Source organism: Lupinus angustifolius, unplaced genomic scaffold (genome assembly GCF_001865875.1).
Source record: "Lupinus angustifolius cultivar Tanjil unplaced genomic scaffold, LupAngTanjil_v1.0 Scaffold_9_65, whole genome shotgun sequence".
NCBI classification, from domain to species: Eukaryota; Viridiplantae; Streptophyta; class Magnoliopsida; order Fabales; family Fabaceae; genus Lupinus; species Lupinus angustifolius.
Genome location: NW_017718165.1, coordinates 1 through 16,977, shown reverse-complemented (window position 1 = coordinate 16,977; position 16,977 = coordinate 1). Strand labels below are relative to the sequence as shown.

Here is a 16,977-nt window from a genome sequence, read left to right as displayed (position 1 = left end):
TCACACTCAGATTCTCTAATAATTTGATTTTCTAATGACTCATTATATGATGAATTTTAGGTTAATGAAATTACCTAAAAACGTACAATGTCTAAGTATAAAAAAATTGATTCCTATTTTAAAAGGAAACCTTCTNNNNGATTTTCTAATGATTCATTATATGATTAATTTCAGGTTAATGAAATTACATAAACACGTACAATGTCTAAGCATAAAAAAATTGATTCCTATTTTAAAAGGAAACCTTCTGATAAAGATAATGAAGATGATATAGCTTCGATATCTTTACCCCAACAAAATTCTTCATTTGGTCAAGTAGTTCAACCAGATCAGCAACCTTCAAAGGTTCAAAAGGTATCAATAGGTGAACATGATATTAATTCTTTAGAACGTGATCCTGGAAAACGACCTCAAATTTGGGAATATCCAGTGAATCAAAGAGATGAAATTCGGAGAGCTTATCTAAATTGGGGACCATATCAATGTGATGTTGAAGATTATCCATTAAATAAAGATAAAAATCCAAGACGATTTCAATCCACATGGCTCAAAATGTTTCCTTCATGGTTAGAGTACTCTATAGTGAATGATGCTGCTTATTATTTACCTTGCTATTTGTTCAGTAATAAACCAAGCGCACAGGCTGGGTCTGATGTCTTTACTAGAAAAGGATTTAGAGCATGGAAAAAAGTCAATGCTGGGAAGAATTGTGCATTTCTTATTCACCTTGGTGGCTCGCCTCACAATAATGCAATAAAAGCTTGTTTTGATTTGTTGAACCAATCTATGCATATTCGCGATATCTTCAATGTGCAAAGTTCTGATCAAATCAAACAAAATCGGCTACGTCTTAGGAGCTCTATCGATTCAATCCGCTGGCTCACTTTTCAAGCTTGTGCTTTTAGAGGTCACGATGAAACGCCACAATAAAAAAATAGAGGTAATTTTCTTGAACTCATCAAACTCCTAGCATCATATAATGATGAACTTGCAAAAGTAGTGTTGGAGAATGCTCCATATAATTCAAAGTATACCTCTCATATAATTCAGAAGGAAATCATGCATATCATGTCTAGTAAGGTGAGAAGATATATCAGAGACGAGATTGGGGATTCTAAATTTTGCATAGTTATAGATGAATCATGTGATGAATCACAAAGGGAGCAAATGGCTATTGTTTTGAGGTTTGTAGATAAAAATGGTTACATACAAGAACGATTTTTTGATATTGTGCATGTCAAGGACACTACATCTATCACTCTTAAAAAAGCAATATGTGGTGTTCTTTCTCAACATAATCTTGATGTTTCAAACATTCGTGGCCAAGGGTATGATGGTGCAAGTAATATGAAAGGGGAATGGAATGGATTACAAGCATTGTTTCTCAAAGATTGTTCTTATGCTTATTATGTGCATTACTTTGCACATAGATTATCACTTGCTTTGGTTGTTGCATCAAGAGAAGTTATAGTTGTCCATGAGTTTTTCTCAAAATTGACTTTTATTGTCAATATTATGTGTTCCTCTAGTAAGCGTCATGATGAGTTACAAGCTGTCAAATCAGCTGAGTTAGAACATTTGCTAGAGATTGACGAACTTATAACTGGTAAAGGAGAAAATCAGATTGGCACTTTGAAACGGGTTGGAGATACTCGTTGGAGCTCACATTTTTCTTCAATTTGTAGCTTGATAAATATGTATAATGCAACTTGTGTGGTCCTTCTCAAAATTATAGATAATGGATCAAGTTCTCTTAAACGTGTAGATGCAGATGTTGCTTATAATACTATGACATCATTTGAGTTCATATTGATTTTACACATGATGAAAGAGATTATGGGGATCACAGATTGCCTTTGTCAAGCTTTGCAGCTAAAGTCCCAAGATATAGTTAATGCCATGCAACTAGTTCGTACTACAAAAGAACTTATTCAAAAGTTGAGAGATGGTGGTTGGCAAAGTTTATTGAAAACTGTTACATTATTTTGTGAGCAACATGACATTTATATTCCTGATTTTAATAACGCTTATATAGCACATGAAGGGCGTGCTCGTCATCAAAGGGATCACATCACATTTGAGCATCATTATAGGGTGAACATATTTCTAACTACAATTGACAAGCAATTACAAGAGTTGAATCGCAGGTTCAGTGAGCAAACAATGGAGCTTTTAACTCTGAGCACTAGTTTGGATCCTAAGGATGTTTATAAAACATTTAATATTGATAATATATGTATTGTTTTGCAAAAATTTTATCCTATGGATTTCAATGACCAGGAAAAGATTAACTTGAGATATCAACTTCAACATTTTATTCTTGATGCTGTTAGTCATTCAGATTTGAAGAACATCTCAACCATCTCTGAATTAAGTGCAGCTTTGACAAAGGTGAATGCATATTACTTACTTGATCGAGTTATCCGTCTTATCTTAACTCTTCCGGTTTCTACAGCTACTACAGAAAGATCATTTTCAGCAATGAAGATAATCAAAACAAGATTACGTAGTAAGATGGAAGATGAATTTCTTGCAGACAACATGGTGATTTACATTGAAAAGGAAATAGCTGAAACATTTACCTCTGATTCAATCATTGATGAGTTTAAGTCTTTAAAAGAACGAAGAGCGGCACTTTAAATTAATGTACATTTTTCTTTAACATTATTAGTTGTTAATTAATGTTATTGATAATTATTATGTTATTTTGAAACTTCAAAATAATTATATATGTTTTTTATATTTTATTATTACTGAATTAATTTTAATCGTAAATTATAATTAAATATTGTTGCCCTCTCTAGATTTTTAATCAAGATCCGCCACTGTCTACAATGTGAATATTTTAGCTACATGTCAGAATATATTAATTAGCAAACACATTTTCTAGTCATATCAATTGAACACTATTGAATCTACCATTTGACTAATTGATTGTTGAATTTGTATTCTAGATTCCTTCAGAATATTACTTAACTAAAGTGTTAAATATTTAAACACACAACTTTGTTTATGCATATTCCTAGTAAGCCAAATTAATGTAATATGTTTGGATGGTCTGGTTCATAGACTTGGATTCAAAAACCAATCAGGATAGGTCATTTTAAAAAAAATCAATCTTATACAATCCAATTAGCTTCGTTTTTGTTTGTTCGGTTATTTTAAACCAGTTTTCGATTATATTTTTGGATTGGGCTGAATACCTCTATCTAAAAGTGTCATAGTTTAAAGGTTTTCATGCTACAGATATCTTTATTTATCAATATTGTAACCTTAATATGTGAAATATCCATGGAGTCTTAGTCAAGACCTAGTTGAAAACCTATTGTTAGGCAGCGTAATACTTCACATGCTTATAAATTTATTTTTATTGTACAAACAATTTTAGAGTGTTGTATTATGTTTAAAAGGATTTCTGGACTTTGTTCTACCCTTTCTTTTAATTCAGTGTCCAATAATGTTATAGAAGTGATGCATTTTTTATACCTATGATTACTAGTGTATGATGATGTTTTAAGAAATGTTTTTTTTGTATTATCAAAGGTATTTTCTTACCTTTTGGGTAAGAAACTAATCATTTTCGCGGTGCGTAGCTGCCCCTCCTAATAAGTGTCGCTCTCTGAGGAATCGAATCTTTGACCTTTTGGTCATCCTAAGATCTAACAGAGTCTTTTACTACTAGACCACCACCTTATTGCTATATTTTATTTTAAGAGATATTGTTACTTATTACTAAAGAGATTTTAAATTATTTGTATAAAAAAATAGAGATTTTAAACTATGCATTTTTTATTTTAAGAGATAGTATTCTTATCACATGAATTTTTATGCCATTCTATGTATAAAAGAGCACAATATAGTGAAAAGCAATTGAAAATAGTTAAGCCCGCTCAAGCTACTTGCGCCGAGCACATGAGTTGTGATAATGGCGGAAAGAACACCCAACGCAATTTGGCTAGTTGAAAGGTCAAAGTCAGATGAAGTATTGCGCGTAGCAAAATAATTTATACGAGCGAAATAATCTATGCCCAATGAAACATGCAATTATCAAAAATGTTAAAAGGGATCAAAAATGACTTTTTGAGGAGTCCTTGAAGTTTCGAAGTAGTTCTTCGAATAGAAACACTATGTCTTCTATTTATTTTAGTTTCCTGGATAGTTCTAGCTAGAAATGAGATGTAAAAGCAATAGAGATGTTAGAGGAGTCAATTTATATTTATTGAGGAGATAATCCCTGCTGTTATGAATTATGTTTTTCTCTTTTTATTTTTGTTCTAGTTAACAAAGTATGTCGACAATTAAAATAACACACAAAATCAGCAAATATTGCTAAGAAATGCATACAGGTATTGAAATAACAAGATACTTAAATAAAATAAAAATTCAGCTATTTACTACTCTGAGTAAGTAGTATTCACCATGCCTTGCAGTTTTCATTTCTCTCCCTGTTCTTTTGGCCTGCTTGACCATGGCTGTTGCATCAGACTTTGTTTTCTGACCGAGAGAACTTGGCCTCGTGACCATGTGTTGCTTAGCCTTGGTCAAGTCCTTTTGGCTGCCTATTGTAATTGGCTATTTTTGTTCTTTTCTTTCTTTCCACCTTTAGGTAGTTAGTAGGGTGTTTATTTTCTGTTAGTTTTCTTCTGGTAGTTAAGTTAGTTAGGATTGCTTGTTTACCAAGCAATGTAGTTTTAGGTTGCTATAAGTAGGCTTTCTTCTCTTCTTTCGTGATCACTCAAGAATATTACTTTTCTCATATTAATCAAGAAATAGAGTATGCCAACTAAGGGTCAACGTTCACAAAAGTTTGCAGACATTATAAATAGAAAGGGAGATTACCCAAAATGATAAAATAAGACAATGAAAGGGATGAAAAATGACACATCATCCCTCCATTTGTGTCCGGCCACAATGTTTGAGAGTTGGTTTTTATCTCGATGAATAGAGAGAAATAGAAGACTTCAGAATTATTTTACAAATATATTTCATGTTTCTCATACCTTACTCTTCCATTCGTTACCTTTTAAAAACTAACTCGCAAATAGGCCCTAAAGTTCGTTAAGTTACATTCTAGGGATTGTGAAGAGACAAGTAAAAACAAGGGAAATAACACAAGACATAAAATATTTAAGGGACTCCTAAACTTTTGTTTTTAATATCAGCAGAGTTAACCATTCTGCAATCTTGAATACTCGTGATCAGTTATATTTCTAGTTGTAGACTTCCATAACACTGAAGTGAACATATACACCACTTCTTCAAAGTCAACTTTAGCTATGTACCATATATAAGTGATTGAAGTCACGTCCTTCCGGTCATGCTTTAGCACCAAGAAAAGCTTGCTAGAAGTGGGGCAAACAAAAGTAATTTGGTAAACATCTCAGAGCATCAAGTGCAGTGTCTAAGACATAATGATGTAATATTTCTGGGATTCTACTTCATAAAGAATAGAACAGAATAAAACTTCCAAACAATTATTCTTTTGATTTATCATTTTTAATTTGGTACATTATATTGTGAACATATGCAAGTTGTGGATTCAAGAAATCATTAGACCTTGAAATTTGTTGCAGCACTAGACTTGAGTGTTGTTCTCCCAAACCCAAACTTTGACCTTTTCTCTTGAGGCTTCAATATTTGAAAAGAGCACACAAGTGTCTCATCAACAGTCATCATAGCACCAGCATTGTCAAACTCTCCACAATAGTTAGGTGCTGAAAAGATAGTCACAAGTTGTCTATTTGCAAAGAATTCATATCCATCTTCCACAACCTGCATAATGAAATATAGTAAGCTAGACTATACAATTGAATTCCTGTTATATATAATTGCATATTTTAAACATAAGCTATGAAAAATAACCTGGTGTGCCCTGCAAATTAAATCAAGATCATGCTTTTGAAGAAACTCTGTAACCCTGTCAGCACCAAAAGTATAAGAAACTCCGCGTTCGTTCCCTCCCCAGCCCTTAATGTCTGTACTAGGATCAGACCATAGAAGATCACATAGCAGACCAGTTTCAGGGACTTCGATCGGACGTGGTAAACTCCGTATCTGATTTAGATTGTATAATTGAGGAGATAGTCCACCATGCATACAGATTATCTTTTCATCAATGATAGCTACCACAGGCAAACAATTGAAACAATCTGTAAACAGTTTCCACAGCTTGACATTGAATCTTCGTTTACATTCGTCATAAAATCCGTAGATACGATTAATTGAAGCGCATTCATGGTTGCCCCTAAGGAGAAAAAAGTTTTTAGGATATCTTATTTTATATGCCAGAAGTAGGCATATTGTCTCCAAACTTTGCTTTCCACGATCAACATAATCTCCCAAAAACAAATAATTGGAACGAGGAGGGAATCCGCCATACTCGAAAAGTCTCAGTAGGTCGGAATATTGGCCATGGATATCTCCTGGTAACATAGTCAAATGAAACAAGACATTAGCACTCATGTTAAATTACAAATTATCAAGCTATAAATTGGAAGACAAAACCTAAGGTGCTTGAACGCATTATTTTCAGTTGAAGACTTTGGAGATGATATCTGCAGTGAATTTAATTCCCTACAACAACTTTGGCTTATTATTATAGTACAGAACTTCGCTTAGAGAGTCCATCATATCATATGAGTGTGTATCATTGTAACATACTGAAAAAACAAAGACTTTTGCATGTTTACATAATAAATTGTTGTATCAAGTACTTTATTAATAAATAAAAAGTCAAACTCAGAAACTCATCATAAAACACATAAAACATAACAATAATCACAAGCTAGTCCAATATCTTTTCATCAGGTGAAATAGGCTACATGAATCAAATAATACGATAAAACATAATCAATTCGACAAAGAAACAGAAACAAGGGATTAATACCACAGATCTTAATAGGTGCCTCGAGTTCCAAGAGGTTGGGCTGCTTCAAGAAGATATCTTTGGACACAACACAAAGCTTCATGATCTCTGCCTCAGAAAGCTGAACCTGCTTCCCGGGTTTATCTCTAACTTCAAGAAGCTTATTGATGATTCCATCAACAACCCCACGTTCCATACTCTCCACTTTGTTTCAAAAAAAATTCTATTGAAAAGAAAAAGGTGGTAATGACAAGAGATAATAATAACTTGGTATAGCTTTATAGTTTATATTGGCATGAATATGATTCGAGTTCGAGCACTATGAAAACACATTAAGAAGAGATGTAATGTAAGTTAACTTTAAGTGAAATAAGGTGAAACTTTAATAGTCGGTAGCATAATGAATATATTAGAGCTTTAGAAAGGAACGGTGGCCGTTGAAAAATGGAAAGTGAAGAATATATTCGTACGGAGTTTAAATGAAAAAGAAGAAACGAGTGAGATTATGCAGAGAAGAGAGAAAAAAGAAAGAAAGTGGTGAGTGCGTTGGGGACCCAGGAATAGAACTGAAATGTGAGATATAAAATGGAAGGAGACGCGGTTTGAATATGGAAAGATTGAGAATTGGTTTGTGTAGGAAAATGATATTTTAATCATTTCATGTCACACACTTTTATTTTTCCTATAGTTAGTTGCTTAATGCCGTCATTTCTCATAATATAATGTTTATCACATTCTGATTTATGTCAACCTTATAAAATCAGGACGGGCATTTCTCATAAAATAATGTTTATCACATTCAACGACCAATACCCATCAAAATTAAGACTAACATGGATATCTCCATTTACTAATGGGATATGAAATATCACGCTCTATTCGTCCTAAATATAGATATGGTGGGCTTACGAGTCACCCTAAATTAAAAAAAACTAGAAATAATATAATACATGAAATATTGCAAGATATTATATAAATCGGACAAGCAGTTAATTGGTAAGATAATATATTTTGAAAATTGCTACATTGTACTGAAGTGGTAAGAACTTGAACTACTCTTGTCAAATTTGACTCATCAAATTTCTTATCGTAATATTCATTGATGCTTGTGGGATGCCATGTCCACATGTTTGAAATGTATATGAGTCAAAAAACATATTAAGCAGACATTTTATGGGAGATAGACACATTTTTCATGTTTTGTCCGCCCAAAACATGGAGATGAGCCCCATTAGCATGACTCAAATTGTCGATGATAACTTTAATTATTGCTCTTCTAGTAAATTAAGAGAAAGAAGCTAGAATATGTGATCCAAGTATCTTTTACTTTTATCGACATAAATTGGAAAAGATTTTTATTTACAGAAGTACGTTTATGTATTAAGTAGTAATTATTTTAGTCACTTTATCTATTAAAAAAAGGCTAAAAATAAAATGGCGATTATGAGTGGCATTCACGTCTGTTCCTTTGGTTGATAGTCAACTTTATTAGTGTGATTGATATTTTCTTTAAAAGAGATTATTATATCGTGAAGATTACTAATCTTATTAATAAATTAAAATTGTGTAAACTTATTTTTAAATAAATCACAGAAATATGGTTTGTTACCTCCAATATTTAATAACTACTATGTTATAAAGGTTAGTTTGGGAGTTGGATTTAGGAGGAGAATGAAGATAAATGAAAGGTTTGAGAGTCATGAAATATATTTGTGAAATGACTCTCAAGCCTCCTATTTTCATTATTTCCCCTCCAAAATCTAACTTTCAAACAAACTCTAAGAGTATCATATCTATGCATTGTTACTTTACAGATTTATGCATAATCAATACATCATTCATTCTTCATTTATATTATTTTTTGTAACAAGTTAATAATGATTAATTATAAATAAGGAATGATATAGTAATAGTATATGAAACTTTTATGCCGTCATTATATTGTCATTGCCTACATTTTTATTTTATTTTATAGTGTCACATAAGAGAAGTTTGTCATTGTTTTTAAAATTTTGCAATCCCGTCCCTAGGGTCTTATTTGCTAAACTTATTGAGTAAATCAATTGCCCAGAAATCATCTATTAGCCAATACTTCATTCCCTTGATGGAGAGACAAATACCATCCAATAACACATAAAAGCTAACATATAATAACATTTTATTATTTTGTTTACTATGAAATCATATTTTTATCATTGAGAATACGAGTAAAAAACTAAAAACAATCACTTGTCTCTGCATTAATGGAGAGAATCCTTACATATAATAACATTTTTATTATTTTGTTAACTATGAAATCACATTTTTGTCATTTAAAATATAAGTAAAAATAATCACTTGTCTCTACATTAATGAAGATATTCTTTTCTTGATAGGACTATTCCACTAACCTTGCCCCCTTTTTAATACAATGGAATGACTTCAACTAAGTTTAACCCACGTTAATAATGAAGCCTAAACATTAGGATTCATTAACTAGGATTAGGAATTATGAAAGGTAAAGGCGACCTTATTATTCAAATTGAACAATTACTGAGTTCTTAATTGAAGCTTAGTTCTTAATCCGCAGTTGTTACTGAGTTTTTGGTGTCTATTTTTCTCAGAATAAACATTCTATTTTTCTGATAAAATTACCTAATGAATAAAATAAACTAAATATTAGTATAACTAGTCATGCCGTGGTCTTATGGTATGGTGATTATTTTTACTAATGAAAGGTTTGGTATTCAATGGAAATATATATTAGTCTATATAATTAAGTAGTTCAATGGAAAACACCAAGTATCATTTGTCCCTTAAAATACCTAGTATCATTTGTTACAACGGAAAAGTATTTTCAATTTATTATTTAATATATACAAAAATATCAACATATTTTTTATAAAATAGAATTCAAAAGGTGTAAAATAAAATCGAAAATATCTTGATTTACATATAAGATATTTTAATTATTTAAAATTTTAATTGAGAATATAAAATATCTAATTGTGATATAAAAATAAGAGTAAATTACACTAACACCCCTAAGTTTTAGTGAAATTACACAAACCACCCCTCACTTTTCTACCCCTACACAAACCTCCCCTAGTTTTTAAACTTTCATTACAATGACCACCCCTACATAAGAAATAAGTCTAATCTTTTAAACAAAAAAATTGGTAAATGCAATTAAGTTAAACAAAACATGATATATTGTGGAGACACGTCCAAATAATATATGAGTCAATATTTCTTTATTATTTTTGGTTTGTTACACTATATTATAAGAGCGATTTAAACAATATTTCTTTAGAATTGTTGATGCATTTTGTAATAAAAAATAATAAAGATACATTGATTTGTATATTATTTAGACTTCTCTACACAATATATCATGTTTTGTTTAACTTAATTGCATTTATCACATTTTTTGTTTAAAAGATTACACTTATTTCTTATGTAGGGGTGGTCAGTGTAATGAAAAGTATAAAAACTATGGGAGGTTTGTGTAGGTGTAGAAAAGTGAGGGGTGGTTTGTGTAATTTCACTAAAACTCAGGGAGTGTCAGTGTAATTTACTCTAAAAATAAATATGGTTATACTTCTATTTCTATTATATAGACTAATCTTTTGACATATACTATCATATCCACAAACAAGGTGTTGGTAGCGTAGTAGCATAAGGTATTTTTAGATCCTCAGACTAATCAAAATGTCAATGACTCGATTCCTGAAAGTGACACTTGTTGAGAGGGATAGTCACACACCTCGAAAAAGATTAGTTTCTTTAGGGTGATGAGATACTTTCGGTACGTAATACCAAAAATATATATTATTATATCCTTTATAATATATATAAATATATATTAATAAATAATAAAATTAGTAAGGTGATTGAATTCAATATTAATATATTAGTGACTGTCATATTTTAGTTCCAAGTACATTAATTATAACTTATTCCAGACAATAATTCTTGTACAAATTTTAAGTACAAATTTGAAGTACAAATTTATTTCAATATGTGAAAGATGCAAACACTAAAATATTAATTAGAAAAGGGAAATATTAAAAAATGCAAAATGGATGAAACAATTAATTGAAAAGTCTTTTCAACACGACAGATTTTGGGGTGTATTATCTCATAAAAAAACTATGTATTGAAGGTTGAGGAACAAATTAAAGACCAATAAAAGGTAACAACAACAAAATGACAAAAGGAAACAACAAATCAGGATAGATAAAATCTAAATGTTCACATTATAATTATTTAATTGAAGGCCCTCAAGATCGCTAGAAACACTAGAAGATCTATTAACTACATCTCATGCTCAAGTGAAGAAACTTGATGTAGTTCACAAGCACAACCTGCATCTCAACATTCCGGTCTTTGTGTAGTTTCAACAATTGTACCCCATGAATTGGAGGTCGTCCCATGTTTGTGACCTGAGTAGGATGTGGTGTACAAATTTTGATTGTCATAACCAATTCCAAAACCATGACAATACACTGGAGACATTTGAGACATAGGGTGCATGTGAGCCCCGTGAAGGGGTGCATCACTAAAGTTACGATAATTTGGCATAGATGGGGAAAGACAAGGATGAGCATCAAGTATGAAAGAGCTCATACAAAATTCTTTGTCCAAATTTGAGAGGATTCTTTCACGCCCATGAACTTTTTGGTGTCCTCCCAAAGCTTGAAAGCTGAGAAACTTCTCGTCACAAAACTTGCAAGAGAATTGTCGCTTCTTAGGCATGACCACTTCCTTGTCATTGAAGTTTTAGGAAAGTTTTGGATTTGAACCCAAATCCTCACGAGCATTCCTCTTTGATGATGATTCAGGTACCATATTGTTTCTTCCAAGACTAAGAGAGAGTGACAATTCTGAATTTTCTCTGATGACAAGTGACTCCTCAATCTTTTGTCTGAGTTTCCAATCCCAAAAGTCTCCAAAAAATAGTCTATCAGACATATTGTGAACGGTCTTTCAAAGAAAATTGATATTTTCTAAGTTCTTGTGAGATTAAAAGAAAAAGGAAAGCTTGAGGTATTTAACAAGGGAGAAATAAATATTGCATGTTCTATAAAAGTAAATATATTTTGGGTTGATATTAGGTACATGTATATGTAAACTTTGACATTCATATATTTTTTCAAAGAAAAGAATTTAACTTTTAAAATTTCATTTGTCATAAATACATTTGCTTACCAAATCATTACCCTCTCACTAAGGTTTGATCTTGCAATTAATGAGGTGCATAGCCCATGACTTTAATTTTAGGCTAGTACTTACACAATTTGACTATGTATTTAAAAGTACAATAGCTTGATATTCCCACATTCAAGATAAGGCTAAAAGAAGTCTAGCAATATAAAGAAATGTTAAAAGTAAGGATACAATATAAAAAGAAAAGGCAATTATGCTAGGAGTTTAATGTGTGTAATTGTTTAAATTGTATTACACTCTTAACATATCATCTATAAATAATAGTTTTATGTGGATTCTTCAAACCTTTCGGAAGACTAAGGTCCCAACTAAATCTAGCCATTGTCGTGGTTTCATAAAAAGCTGAATTTTATGAGGGGAGTTGCCAATGATGCTTCTTAATCATTAACTTCTTAAAATGATTTAATTTTCAAAATGATGATAGAAAAACTCAAGTAATACACTGCTTGTTAAAATAAAGATTAATTATTGATGAAATTAGTTTTCCTCTTAATAGCAGAAAAAATGAAGCTACAACTGAAAGTATTGTATGGGTATATAATGACCACAAATAGTATTGTATATTAACCTTTGACAGATTAGTATTATTTTACGTTAATTCATGGAAAAGGTAAGAGACAAGGAAGTTATAGTTTCAAATATTTTTTTATTCTTTTCATTTAGAAAGGTTGTCTTTAAAATATAACAATTCAACCTGTTGCTTTTGTTTTTTTACTTAAAATATTTAATGAAATAAAAATGTTAAAATATTTATGAATAATGTAAAACATATATAGTCGAATAACTTTAATGGTAAGAAATAAATGGAATTTGTTTGTAATCATTATAATAATAAGGTCATACAAAATCTTTCACATTTTGTATTACCTAATAAATGATTTGACGTTTGAACTTTAAATGATATTTTGGTTGTTGTAAAATGAGTAATGAGAAAATGTGGAATGATTAACAATAAAGTAAATTAGATTAATTAAAAGAGGGTTTGCGATGACCATGGCGAAAAGAGGCGTAGGCCGTATGTGGAAAAAGGTGGCTACACCGAACCCCACGGTTACAATGCGAACCCCCACACAAAACTCATACTATGAGAATCAAAAGGGTGAAGAACACGACACGGAGGAGACACGGGAGGAACTATAACAGGGTTTCTTGGACATCCATACATCGACAAAGCAAACCCCACCAACCCTCGAGGACGAGGAGAACTCCCCCCAACCATGGGTGGATATCATCAGAGGAAACATGCAACCAGAGCGTGGACTATCGATTGGTTTTGTGGCACCAACTATAATAGATGGAGAGGTTGAAATACAAATCGATAATGATGACATTGCAACAAAGCTAGAATTCTAGGAAAATACATTGATCATGTATGCATTTGGGGAGAACTTGTCAATGAATGTTGTCAAAACGTTCATGCAGAAGGTCTGAAATTTTATCACACTCCCTGAATTGTACTATAATAAGAAAGGTTACTTCCTAGTAAGATTCAAAACAGGACAAGATAGAGATGATGTCCTTGCATAGGGGCCATATGTTATATATGGACTCCCTACGCTCCTAAAACAATGGACACCAGATTTTGAAATAAAGGATGACTTACTAAGAGTACTACCCATTTGGATTAAATTGTCCCAGCTGCCCCTACATCTATGAGATGAAAAAAACATTTCAAAAATAGCTAGTGCAGTGGGAAAGCCTATCACTACAGACGAATGCACTACAAAGAAACTAAGGATAACATATGCAAGGGTTTTGGTTGAAGTGGATAACTTCCAAATTGAAAGAAGCTATTATGACCAAGGATCACCTAGGCAAGAAGATAGAACATAAGGTGGAGAATGAATGGAAGCCCCTATATTGTGAGAAATGCCTAAAAATTGATCATGATTGCATAAGGAAGATAGAGGAAAAAAAACCAGGGTACCACCCAAGCCTAAACCAATATGGAAAAAGAAAGAAGATAACTCAGATGTCATAAGGAGCATAACTGAAGAAGAGGAGAGGGGGAAGACACAACAGACACTTGATTGGGTGACAATTGGTAATGGACGAACTCAAAAAGAGAAATCCCCAATCAACAACCATGACCATGGCACTGGGACCTTTGAGATAAAATGCCATAATGGCTATTCCCCATTGCGATTTAGAGATGATCCAGTAGGGCAAAATCCTAAGGTCCAATGATAATATCATGGAATGTCAGGGAGTTGAGTAAATGGGTCAGGCATCATGAGATTAACTCTCATCTTAAATCTTTGGATGTGGCCATGGCCCTACTACTTGAGACTAGAGTCAAAAGCAATAATGCAAGTAACATAAGAAATCGGTTTGCTCAGCATTTGCAATACTATGACAACTATGCAGACTATGACAATGACGAATTAGGTGCATATGGGATCAGAGGAAGGTGAAGGTGACCCTAATTCAATCCACTGACCAACTAATGCATCTTAGTATATTTGGCCTGAATGGGAGCTTTCACTACTAGATAACAGTAATATATGCACATACATAACTAAAGAAAATGAAGAAGGTTTAGAATGATATCACTCAAATATCTCATGGTTTGGTTGGCCCTTGGATAACAATTGGAGACTTTAACAATGTGTTAAGTACTAAGGATAGAAGTGGTGGATCTAGGGTACACCCTAATAATATACAGACCTTGAACATATGATGTCATCAGTAGGTCCCTTTAAGGCTACAACCCATGGACCTCACTTCATTTGGTTAAATAAACACAATGTTGTTGAATAATATATTCTAGAATTGATAGAGCCATTTGCAATGTCACAAGGTTCCAACAATACCAACATATGGTGGTAGAGGTCCTCTAGAAGGTATTTCAAACCAAGCCCACTGGTAGTTAGAGATATGTCCAAGGAAAATAGCAAGCAACCTAGCTTATTAAGGTTCCTAAATTGTCTAACTAAATAACTAGACTTCCCAACTTGTGTGAAAAATAGTTGGGAGACAAGGGTTACAGATAGGCTAATGCATTGCTTATGGATGAAGCTAAAGAGATTAAAAGAAAGACTGAAGATCTTGGGAAAGAACTACTCTGCTCTTTCAGATCAAATCCACATAGCAAGACACAACTTATATGAGGCAGAAAAACACCTTCAAGTAGACAAATTTAATCCCAATTTATTACAAAATGTAAAGACCTATACAAAACACCCGATGACCCTACACAAGACTGAAGAGTAGATGCTCAAACAGAAATCCAAGAACAATTGGCTATAGTTGGATGATTGGAATAACTCCTTTTTCCATGCTATTGGTAATGATAAAACTAGAAACAAAGGTATCTATCAATTGACAAGAGTATATGCCACCATTGTCTTCACTCAGGAGTCAATTATGCATGAGATTCTGGAATTCTACAAAAACATTGTTGGCACAACCAATGTCCAGAAGAAACTTGTAAGGTTGATAGCCCTTAGAGAAGGCAATTGCCTCTCTAGAGACATGGCCAACAACCTAATACATAAGGTGATAGAAGAAGAAGTTTGGACAACCCTATAAGGAATTGGGGATAACAAAGCCCATGGAATAGATGGTTACAACTCCCACACGACATGGGAGATCAATTAAGCTCTAAATAAATCCTATCCCCATCTGTTTGAGTGAGAGGTATGTTTTATTTTCGAGGACGAAAATCTTTTAGGGGGAGGATTGTAACACCGTGAATTTTACGATTTTGAATTATAAGATTTTATTAATTATATATTCGAAAATGAATTTTTGGGAAATTTAGGTAAAGAATTAGACGAAACTCAAGTTGAGTTTTAGTCTTATAATTTTATTTCCCATTTTGTAGTAAATTTTGGTAATTTTCGGAGACAGTCAGTTCTGAACCACTGTCGGGGCCGAAATCCACCCAGTACGGCTCAAAAAGTGGATTTTGGGTTCTGTAACTCAGAATCGAATTCCGATCGCGCCGTTGGCTTTGTAATTTCATTTCGAGTCAATATAGACCCTGAATACACCCATACCTACTTTCTAAATATTTTTCACTCGGAATGCCGAAATCCGAAATTCTAATCGGATATTAAGATCGGGCGATTTATAATATCCTATCGAGTATTAGCCAATAATACTCGAGCATGTTTATCACACGTGTTCGCGAAGTGGTCGTTTCGCATTGGGATGCGAGATTTGCCTTTCCATAAAGCAAACCTTACATCACTCAATCTCATCATTATTCACCCTAGGAGATTTGCCATGATTGCCTAGAGGGAAATATGATTTCCCTCTCCCCTTAAACCCTCACACTTCACACTTCACTCACTGACTTTTGCATTTTCAAAGAGAATGTGAATCTCTCTTCATTTTTCTCTCATTTCTAATTTATTCTTCCATCTTCAATCCTTGATCTCTCAATATTCAACCAATGGATGTTGATGATATTTAAGTATGTTGTTCATGAGCATGTCAAGAACATATTCAACCGTTGAAATTATCTAAAACGCTTTCTAACTCATTTTCTCCTCAAAACCGAAAATGGTGATGTTCTTGAACTTATGAAAATATTTTGTTGAAACCATGAACAACTTGTGTTCATGGAGTTGTTATAATGTTTTAGCCAAAGAGGATGATGATGAAATCAAAGGAACCTTTAGGAAGTGTTTTGGAAAATTGTAAAAATGAGAATGTATGTATATCTATTTGTTTTTAGCCTTAAAACCATGGCTTGGAACAAATTGAAAAAGTAGAAACTTTTGTTAAAAAGGATGTTAAGGTTTATGAGTACATGAATGTCTCATAAAACTCTTAAATGATACTTTGAATAACTTACTTTAAAGGGGTAAGATTATCAAAGAACGTCTTAAATCGGAATATGTAGTTTTACTAAAAACCGTATGTTTAAAATGGATGGGAATCGTGAACGGATTTTC

The 16,977-nt window shown here is 32.5% G+C and overlaps 2 protein-coding genes across 2 annotated transcripts; one reads left to right on the top strand and one right to left on the bottom strand.

Moving 5' to 3' along the window:
• Positions 1-1,068: 1,068 nt before the first annotated feature.
• Positions 1,069-2,640, top strand: LOC109337642 (zinc finger MYM-type protein 1-like). The gene has a single exon (XM_019574657.1). It carries the CDS (start codon positions 1,069-1,071, stop codon positions 2,638-2,640), a length of 1,572 nt encoding a protein of 523 aa, XP_019430202.1.
• A 2,130-nt stretch (positions 2,641-4,770) lies between these two features.
• LOC109337641 (serine/threonine-protein phosphatase PP1 isozyme 3-like) lies at positions 4,771-7,440 on the bottom strand. The gene is made up of 4 exons (XM_019574656.1): positions 6,887-7,440; positions 5,863-6,422; positions 5,557-5,772; positions 4,771-5,342 (listed from the first exon to the last, which is right to left on the bottom strand). The coding sequence occupies exons 1-4, from the start codon at positions 7,059-7,061 to the stop codon at positions 5,316-5,318; spliced, it is 978 nt and encodes a 325-aa protein (XP_019430201.1). The 5' UTR covers positions 7,062-7,440; the 3' UTR covers positions 4,771-5,315.
• Positions 7,441-16,977: the final 9,537 nt, after the last annotated feature.

Excerpts from the sequence above, each read along its gene's own strand:
- LOC109337642 (XM_019574657.1), top strand. The coding sequence starts at position 1,069 with ATGTCTAGTAAGGTGAGAAGATATATCAGAGACGAGATTGGGGATTCT.
- LOC109337641 (XM_019574656.1), bottom strand. The coding sequence starts at position 7,061 with ATGGAACGTGGGGTTGTTGATGGAATCATCAATAAGCTTCTTGAAGTT. Across the intron at positions 5,773-5,862 it reads TAATTTGCAGGGCACACCAG|GTTGTGGAAGATGGATATGA; the intron begins GTTATTTTTCAT and ends TTCATTATGCAG. Across the intron at positions 5,343-5,556 it reads GTGCTGCAACAAATTTCAAG|CAAGCTTTTCTTGGTGCTAA; the intron begins GTCTAATGATTT and ends CCCCACTTCTAG.